The sequence below is a fragment of the Elephas maximus genome, chromosome 17, assembly GCF_024166365.1.
Source record: "Elephas maximus indicus isolate mEleMax1 chromosome 17, mEleMax1 primary haplotype, whole genome shotgun sequence".
In the NCBI taxonomy this organism is placed as follows: Eukaryota; Metazoa; Chordata; class Mammalia; order Proboscidea; family Elephantidae; genus Elephas; species Elephas maximus.
Genome location: NC_064835.1, coordinates 42974782 through 42985241, shown reverse-complemented (window position 1 = coordinate 42985241; position 10460 = coordinate 42974782). Strand labels below are relative to the sequence as shown.

General features: G+C 40.2%; 1 gene segment (V, D, J or C); it reads right to left on the bottom strand.

Moving 5' to 3' along the window:
* Positions 1-1158: 1158 nt before the first annotated feature.
* Positions 1159-1949, bottom strand: LOC126060474 (immunoglobulin kappa variable 2-24-like). The segment is given in 2 exon segments: positions 1159-1484; positions 1892-1949. Coding segments are annotated over 2 exon segments (375 nt in total).
* Between the last annotated feature and the right edge of the window lie 8511 nt (positions 1950-10460).

Below are 10460 nucleotides of genomic sequence, written 5' to 3'. Positions count from 1 at the left end.
TTCCCAAGAAACACATCTGCATTTCTATTTGGGTTCATCTCTCAATCCAACGCCCGCCAGCATCCGCACCATAATATACCTCATCCAGAGAGCTGTGTAGTGACCAAAAGCTGGCTTCTGCCATATGCCCTTCATGTTCCCATTTCCTGCCTGTGCCCAAATCAAAAAATGCCTTTCTTCTGAAGGGCAAAGAGATTGGTTCTTAGAGCATCTTGTGTTCACGCAAATCCTGTCCAAGATGGCATAATTTTTATGGTCTAATCCTTCCAGGCTTGGTTCTCATTTTCAAAATCCAGATTTGAAATTGGAAAAACTCTGCTTTTATTTCACTATGCTGTAACTGACACTGTTGAAAGACTTTGCTATTAGATCCTCATATTTGCAATAGATTTACCACAGTGTATTTAAAAAAAAAAAAAAAACTAAAAAACCTATTGCTGTAGAGTTGATTCTGACTCATATCGACCCTGTAGGAAAGAGTAGAACTGCCCCATGGGGTTCCAAGGAGTGGCTGGTGGATTCAAACTGCCAACCTTTTGGTTGGCAGGAGAATTCTTAACCTCTGAGCCACCAGGGCTCCAAAGTATATTTCGTAGCTTAAAAACCAAGAATTTCACTAGTTGTTCTCAGTCACTCCTGAGGACAGCAGTACACAAGCTAATGCTACAACCTTATTGAAAAGTAAAGTGAAAGTGGGAAGAAGAGGAAGGGGAGCAAAAACAGTGTTTTAATATCAAATATTATCTATTCCAGTAACTGTTAATTCAAGACAGAATAAGAAAATGCATTAGTTGTATACTGACACAAATCTATAGCAACTCTCTATCATGCTTACTAAAATTAATTGACAGGAGTGATTAGGATGAGCTCTGATTCAGCTCTCCAGTGTCAGGTCTAGTTGCTTAGAGGCACTTGGACCTCCTCCATCCTCCCTGTTGGGTCTGCCATGTCAAGGCTGGTACAGCTGAAGGGGCCATAAATGGGTGGAGCTTAAGGTATAGATGAAGAACTCATGGTCCTTAGCCCCCAGCTGCAACCCATTCCCGTGAGGTCACCAGCGTCTTCCTCTTCCGTAGAGAATCTGCTGTGCCTGCTCCACACACAGGCCACACACTTCTGCAGCTCAGTCACCCGAAGCAGAGAGGTTTTTGTGCAGGGCTATATCAATGTGGGAGGATCTTTTGTAGCTTGCATGCAGTAATAAACTGCAACATCCTCAGCCTGCACCCTGCTGATTTTCAGAGTGAAATCTGTCCCTGACCCACTGCCAACGAACCTGTCTGAGAACCCAGAGAGCCGGTTAGAAACCAAATAGATCAGGAGCTGTGGGGGCTGGCCCGGCTTCTGCTGGAACCAGTTCAAATAGGTATTTCCATCACTATCTACGAGGCTCTCACTGGACTTGCAGAAGATGGTGGCTGGCTCTCCAAGTGTGACAGGCAGGGAGAGTGGAGTCTGGGTCATCACAATATCTCCACTTGATGCTAAAATAACAAGAGAAAACTGCAAAGTTATGTACAAACATTTTAAGCCATTTTCATGATTCCCTTTTATTATTTATTTTAGGATAAAATATTACTTTATTTTTGCTGCCTTTTTTTCTGTGATTCTTGATTCTTCATACTTCAAGATATCAAATTACAAAAAATGAGAACTTGAGATATGCACAGCTCCAAGGGGCCTCGAGAAGTTCAGAGTCTTCACCAGAGAATAGGTCTTTCCTCCCTCTTGTTCTTCCTAACAGTCACAGATCTAAGCGTCACATTCCCCTTCCTGGAGGACAAATGTGTCCATCTAACATGACTACAGAATACACACGGGAACCAGTGGTGTCCCCAGACCTCACCCTCCCCACCTCCTTCTCCTTTCCCATCCCCCGCTCTGTCCTCACCAAGGACCCAGAGCATTAACAGCCCCAGGAGCAGCAAAGGAAACCTCATTTTGAAAGGTTGAACAAAAAAATCCTGATAAGTAAAGGCAGATTGGAGCTGACCTTTTATCTCAGACTTTGCCAGGGAAGGTCCTCCCTGGGGAACAATATGCAAATCCCTTGGTGGGTGCAGCAGTGTGGAGTGGACCAAGGGGAGGGTGGGCCTCTCCTGTGAGCAATTAACAAAGCGTCTTCTGTGCTTGGAGGAAAATGAATAGAGATTAAGTCTATGCTGCATGTACTACTGGAAAGAAGTATGCAACTTAAATGGCTGGAAAGTCATGCTGCCAGCAGAGTAGTCTCTGCTGGCTGTGAAAAGCTGGACCTGTGATGAGGCCACTGCATACATGGACCTGTCACTTTAAGAAAGCATCAGAGATGGGTGTCCAGGACACTCTCTGGGCCTGAATGGCCAGCCCCCTTGGCTCCATCCCAGAGAGTCTAGAGAAGGAACAGCTCCCATCCCCACTGTGCTGATCCGGAGAGTGGCTCCAAATAATGAGGTGGGCTTGAAATCCACCAAGATTGTCTGCCATCTGCTGTTATCTGGTTAACTGTTTAAATATGTTAAATACAAGTGTTAGAAATTATCTTTCCCTGGTACCTAGTGAATTAAACTACATAAAAGTAAAAACACCATTGCCACCTGAGTGGATTCCTCCTTACAGCGGCCGTATATGACAGAGCAGAAATGTCCTATAGGGTTTCCTACGCTGTAATCTCTACATAGGTACAGTGTCAAACCTTTCTTCTGCAGAGCCACTGGTGTGTCACAGAGGCCAACCTTTCAGTTAGCAGCCAAGAGCTTAACTATTGCATGATAGTATCCAAGCCAAAATAACTTAACAGGAAGGAAAAATTTGTCTCTCACAGACAAGATAATAACCCAGTTTTAGACAAGAGAAAAAGGAGAAAGATTTTTATAATTCAAACAGTAAATATGAAATTCCTGGTAACCAGTTGTTACAATCTTGTGCATAACAAAACAAACAACAACCCGTTTTTTCTATTCTAATTAATAGAAATAGAAAATTCAGAACAAGGAAACGTCAAGGGACCAATCAATTATTTAGTGTCCACTCTTTGTCTTATAATGATAATAATACAATCTCTCAACAAGTAGAACAAATAACTTTATATTTGAAGGAGTAACATTCTCACTGTATAAACATCTATCTTGGTGCTCTTCCCAGGAGCCAAGGGTAACTCAACATCTTAATGTTCTTTGAAACCTCAACTGTCCTCACCTTCAACAAGTCTAGAAATTCGCAGGGTGGTTCCTGTACAGCACCTGTTATTCTAAGCAGAGAATGAAGGATCAGTAATAAATAAATAAATAAATTTTGAGCACCCTAAAGCAGTCTCAGGATGAAATTATAAAGTTTAACAAATAACTAAAGATTATCATAATTTGTTAGAAACTTACTTAAGCAGCTTTCACTTGTTTTTCATATTCTTGCCCTCAGAAATTAGGATCCTTCTCATCCCAGAGACTGGCTCTCTCATATTCTGGTACCCTAGCAGCTCTACGTGAAATATGAAATTCATTACAAGAATTTATATCAATCTTCACTCCCAAGAAGTCTGATTGCACCAACATAATCTACTTAAGGCAAAATAAAAAGGAGAAGTCTGTGCTCTTAGGGAAAAATTAGAGCAAATATTTGCTTGTCAATAATATTCTAATGGGAACACTGGTGGTGTAGCGGTTAAGCACTACAGCTGCTAACCAAAAGGTCACAGTTCGAATCCATCAGGCGCTCCTTGAAAACTCTATGGGGAAGTTGTACTCTGTCTTATAGGGTCACTATGAGTCAGAATCGACTCAACGGCAATTTTTTTTTTTTTAATGCCCCTAAAAAGAGAAACTTCTTTTGTTTCTGGCTTGATACTAAAGTGCCAAGTCTCAGTAAAAACAATGTGCCTTTGATTCAAATTAAACTCTTAATATTAGTCATAACAGCAGCTCAACCACCATTAGAAATTACAGAGAAAAAAAAACAATGTGGTGAAAAGCCTGTTATGAAATCTGTCCCAAGGTTAACAATGGCAGGGAACAAGTAAGAGGGAGAGAGACAGAAAAGATAGGGAGAGAAAGAATTTGATTAACCATGTCTTACCATTAACAATTTTAATGAGATAGACAAATACAGAAAAACTTTGGAGCAGAACTTGGGACAGCATAAACACCTCTATCAAGAATTTGTCTTGAGTGCCCCCTAGTGTGCTGTCGACCAGATGGAAGAAAGTACATTAAAAAATAAAACCAGTTGCCTTGAAGTAGATTCTGACTCATGGCAACCCCACATGTGTCAGAGTAGAATTGGGCTCCATAGGGTCTTCTTTTTTTGTCATTATTATTATTTTTTTTTTTTACCGTGGTGAAAATATATACAACAATGCATACACCAAGTCAATAAATTCTATACGTACAAGTCAGTGATATTGATTATATTCTTCAATTTTGCAACAATTCTCATTATCCTTTTCCAAATCATTCCACCTCAATTAGCATAAACTTAATAAACCCCTCAGAAAAACTCCCCTTTTCCTCTCCCTACCCGCCCCTGGTAAAAAAATAATCACTAATAATCTTTTGTTTCTATATATTTGTCTATTTCATATAAGTGAGTTCATACAGTATTTGTCTTTCGGGGACTGACTTATTTTGCTCAGCATGATATTTTCGAGGTTCATCCCCGTTGTGCATGCATCAGGACTTCACTGTCTTTATAACTGAGTAATATTTCACTGTGCGCATACCGCATTTTGTTTATCAGTTTATCTCTTGATGGACATTTCAGTTGTTTCCACATTTTGGCTATAGTGAAAAGTGCTGCAATGAACACTGTTGTACAAGTTTCTTTTTTGTGTTCCCACCTTCACTTCTTCTGAGTATATACCTAAGATTGGGATTGCTGGGGTCTCTGTAAATTGAAAAGGACTCAACAGCACCTAACAACAGTGACATGGTAGTACTATGTTCAATTTTTGAGGAACTGCTAAACTGGTTTCCACACTGGCTGTACCATTTTACATTCCCACCAGAGATGGATGAGGGTTCCGGTTTCTCCATAACCCCACCAACACCTATTGTTTTACTACCATTCCACAGGGGTTTTAATGGCTAATTTTTCAAGGTAGATCACCAGGCCTTTCTTCCGATGCACGTTTGGTTGCCCTGAAACCAACAACATTTTGTTTAGCAGATGAGTGTGCTGTTTGCACCACTCAGATTGCTAATCAAAAGGTTAGAGGTTCAATTCCACCTAGAAGCTCCTTGGAAGAAAGGCTTGGCAAGCTACTTCTAAAAAAACCAGTCATTGAAAACCCTATGGAACATAATTCTATTCTCACACATATGGGGTTGCCATGAATCAAAATCGACTTGATGACAAGTGATTTTTTAACTAGAGTGCAGGGGAAGTGGTAATTTCGTGGTAGAATTCTTGTCTGCCATGCTGGAAACCTGGGTTCGATTCCTGCCAATGCAACTCACACGCAGCCGCCACCCATCTGCTGGTGGAGGCTTACATGTTTCTATAATGCTGAACAGGTTTCCGCAGAGCTTCCAGGCTTAAACGGACTAGGAGGAAGGTCCTGGTCATCTACTTCTGAAAACCAGCCAGTGAGAACCCTGTAAATCACAATGCAATATCATGTGGTTTGTAACTGCTATGGGGACCGCTCAGGACCAAGCAGCATTTTGTTCCATTGTGCATGGGTTTAACACGAACTGGGGGGCCAACTCGATGACAACTAACAACAACAACAATTCTAGGTAAAATTCCACAAGAAAGTTTTTTCTAGATACCGTTTGGGAAATCCTCCCAAAATAAGTTTGTTTTTTGTTTTTGTTTTTTTATGAGATTGAAAGATATAATTGAGCAAAAAATCGTTGTAACCTTTATACACTCTCTCCCTAACAAGAATCTTTGCTTCTGATGACAAATTGTGGTAAAATGAAGAGGCAGACAGAGAATACTACATGATTCATATTTTTTGAGTTAAAATTTTATTTACCTTTTTCTTTTATTTCATTTTGTATGTTTTGTGTTTCTTTGACCTATTCTTTCCTTATGATGCAAACCAATGTAATTCTGTGTCTTAATAACGATAATTCCAACCCTCCTAATTACCTGTGCTAGGGAAAGGAGACAGACAGGAACACCTGGAGAAGAAAAGATAAAAATTAAAAAGTAGATACCTGAACAAAGATGGCAAAGTAAGAAGCTCCATGCTGCTGTCCTCTCACAGAAAAAAAAAGAAAAAACATAAAGCAGAAACAAGTTCTGACAGTCTGAGCCCTGTAAGAACTCTGGTGAAAGAAAAATCAAATGATCATGGCATCTGGGTGAAGGCTTGTCAGAATGGAAGGATGATGCTAAAATTTTGGTACTGGTTTCAGCACCTCTCCCATGTGTGCTTGACAGCAGGCTTGAAGCAGCAGCCACATTTCCAATTTGGGATCTCAGTCCCCGGTTCTGGAGAGAGCAGAACACACTTTATTAAGCATATATGATGTTTGCTGTTTGAATCAGTTCAGTGTTTACCTAAAGGAATGTTGAAAAAGTATCTTAAATTTAACCACTGTTGTGATTTCCATTCTTCAGTTAATGAAATAAACAATCATTTTATTGTAAATGTTTTTGGTTTCTGCAAAAATATAAGGGTAGTAAACTCCTGGCCCACTTATTACAAGTGGTTGAGGGTAAAGTGAATGTATTTCTTGATGGGGAGGGGAGATTCCTGGCCAGAGGGGTTCACTTTGCTGGTGTAGGTCACAGTTAGAAGCCCATGGGAAGAGCTTTCTGACTAATGAGCTTGTGGTTTCAATGATAGACGTTTTCCTGACCACAGAAAACACGGGGGGACTGGGGCAGGGTGAGAGCTGGGGGTTGTCTGAGCCTGCTCATCTGGTCCATCTAATCATTTTTAATCCACCTTACCAATGATGAAAGAGCCCTGGAGGCACAATGGTTAAGCATTAGGCTGGTAACCTAACCTAAAATGTTGGTGGTTTAAACCTACTCAGCTGCTCTGCAGGAGAAACGACCTGGTGATCTGTTCCTGTAAACAATACGGCCTAGAAAACCCTGTGGGGCTGTTCTACTCTGTCACATGGGGTCGCTATGAGTTGAAATTGACTCATGGAGCTGCTGGGTGAAGTTTTACTGCCAAACTTCCAGTTAGCATTCAAGAACTTACCCATTGTGCCAGCCAGGCATCTGGTAACAACAACAATCAATGATAATAAACACCTTCCTTCTTAAACCAGGCGTAAAAGTGTCTCCCTTATCCAATTGTGTTCAGTAACAGAACACATAAGGAAGGAACACGCTAGTTCTTGTGCTTCTCAACTCTAAAGCTGACCAAGAGTGTAGCTGATGCTTATATTTTCTTAGCTTACTATGCATTTCATCTTCTCTTTACCCTTACCAAGCAGCCCAAGTGAAAGTGATGCTTCACCTGATTGTGTCACCTAAACCTTAAATTTAAAGGTTCAAAAGAATGTTGTTTTATTCTATTCACTTTTACTAGCCAGTAGAAAGGGCAGTACATAGAAAAAATCCAAAAATTCTTCTAGGTTCCAGGCATGCTCTACTTCCTCTCCAAAATATGTAGTAATGATCTTATTTGCTCTAGATTATCAGGATCTATGACCCCAACCTAGAACATAAAACCCTTTGTTGACAATTTATGCTGTGCCATAATGAGGTCTAAATGGCCACACATTTATCATTTTTCCTAATTTAGTGGATCAATTGTGATATCAGTCCGTTGGATTAAGGTCTGTCAACCAGGAGGCGAGGTCAATATGGTGAAGTAGTCAGATGCTTCTGATGATTCCTTTTACAACAAAGACCCAATAAAACAAGTGACTCGATTACGTATATGACAAGCTAGGAGCCCTGAACATCAAAGGCAAAGTTAAGAAATCAGACTGAGTGCAGGGGGAGGGAGAGACAGTTCTGAAGTGGCGAGGAGTTACCAGACCTGACTCAGTAGGAACCAGCAATCCTCAGGCATGATCCCCTGGTGTGACTGTGGCAGAGCTGATGGTAGTATTCAGGACATGGTTTCTTCAGGGAAAGAGAGCCACACAGGCTACTCATGGGTCCAAAATCAAGGAGGAATAGCACTCTTGGCAAAACATAAGTGCTTGCATCTAACTTACTGCACAGATCAAATAGCACCCCTTGGGAAAGGACTCTGTCTCCTTTATCTGATCCCTCTTTCCTAACCCCCAAGCCAGCTTCAGTGGCTGTAGAATTCCCTGGGCCTGAGATAGATCCTACTGCACTCCCTGAGCCATTCTCTGGGCCTTGGAGAAGGAACAAATTAAGAAATGGGGAAAAATAATTTGCTGACTCCCCTTAGCTGGGAACTCTGGGCAGAAATGGCTCCTGCCCAGGCCCAAATGGTCCATAGACTTTCAATGCCTTTCACCCCTGCATGGACCTGTGTGGGCCCATTTCAGGAGTTTAGGCCTTTGTTGACAGAGTACAGCAGTGTATATGCCTGACGTCCTAGCCAGAGCAATTAGGCTAGATAAAGAAATAAAAACATCCAAATTGGTAAGGAAGAAGTAAAAGTATCTCTACTTGCAGATAACATGATCTTATACACAGAAAACCCTAAACGATCCTCAAGAAATCAACTGAAACTAATAGAAGAGTTCAGCAGAGCCTCAGAATACAAGACAAACATACAAAAATCAGTTAGATTCCTCTACACCAACGAAAAGAACATCAAAGACGAAATCACCAAATCAATACCACTTACAATAGCCCCCTAAGAAGGTAAAATATTTAGGAATAAACCTAACCAGAGACGTAAAAGACCTACACAAAGAAAACTACAAGACAGTACAGCAAGAAATCAAAAGAGATCTACATATGCGGAAAAATATACCTTGCTCATGGATAAGAAGACTCAACATTGTAAAAATGTCGATTCTACCCAAAGCAATCTATAGATACAATGCAATCCCCACCCAGATTCCAATGACATTTTTTAATTAGATGGGGAAACAAATCATCAATTTCATATGGAAAGGAGAAAGGCACCAAATAAGTAAAACATTACCAAAAAAGAACAAAGTGGAAGGCCTTACTGTACCTGATTTTAGAACCTATTATACTGCCACAGTAGTCTAAACAGCTTGGTACCGGTACAACAGATACAGACCAATGGAACAGAATTGAGAATCCAGACATAAATCCATCCACATATGAGCAGTTGATATTTGACAAAGGCCCAAGTTAGTTAAATGGGGAAAGAACAGTCTTTTTAACAACTGTTGCTGGCGTAACTGGATATCCATCTGCAATAAAATGAAACAAGAACCATAACTCACGCCATGCAAAAAAACTAACTCAAAATGGATCAAAGACCTGAATATAAAATCTAAAACAATAAAGATAATGGAAGAAAAAATATGGACAAAGTTAGGAGCCCTAATACATGGCATAAACAGTGTACAAAACATTACTAAAAATGCAGAAAAGAGCTGCTAAAAATCAAACACCTATGCTCATCCAAAGAATTCACCAAAAGAGTAAAAAGATTACCTAGAGATTGGGAAAAAGTTTTTAGCTATGGCATTTCCTAGCAGTGCCTGGTCTATAAAACCTACATGATACTGCAAAAACTCAACAACAAAAGGACAAAAAACCCGATTAAAAAATGGGCAAATGATATAATAGGCACTTCACTAAAGAAGACTTTTCGGTAGCTAACAGGTACCTGAGGAAATGCTCGGGATCATTAGCCATTAGAGAAATGCAAATCAGAACTACAATGAGATTCCATCTCACTCCAACAAGGCTGGCATTAATCCAAAAAACCCAAAATAATAAATGTTGGAGAGGTTGTGGAGAGACTAGAACGCTTATACACTGCTGGTAGGAATGTAAAATGATATAACCTCTTTGGAAATCTATTTGGCGCTTCCTTCAAAAGCTAGAAATAGAACTACCATAAAATCCAGCAATCCCATTCCTTGGAATATATCCTAAAGAAATAACAGCCTTTACACGAATAGGTATATGTAGTCCCATGTTCATTGCAGCACTGTTTACAATAGCAAAAAGATGGAGGCAACCAAGGTGCCCATCAATGGATGAAAGGGTAAATAAATTATGGTATATTCACACAATGGAATAGTACACATTGATAAAGAACAGTGATGAATCTGTGAAACATTTCATAACATGGAGGAGTCTGGAAGGCATTATGCTCAGTGAAATTGGTCAGTTGCAAAAGTTTAAGTAATGTATAAGACCCCAATTATAAGAACTCAAGAAATAGTTTAAACAGAGAAGAAAATACTCTTTAATGGTTATAAGAGGGGGGAGGGAGGGAGGGAAGAGGGTATTTACTATTTAGACAGTAGATAAGAACTAATTTAGTTGAAGGGAAAGACAACAGACAGTACAGGCGAGGTCAGCACAACTGGACTAAACCTAAAGCAAAGAAGTTTCCTGAATAAACTGAACACTTCGAAGTCCAGCGTAGCAGGGTCAAG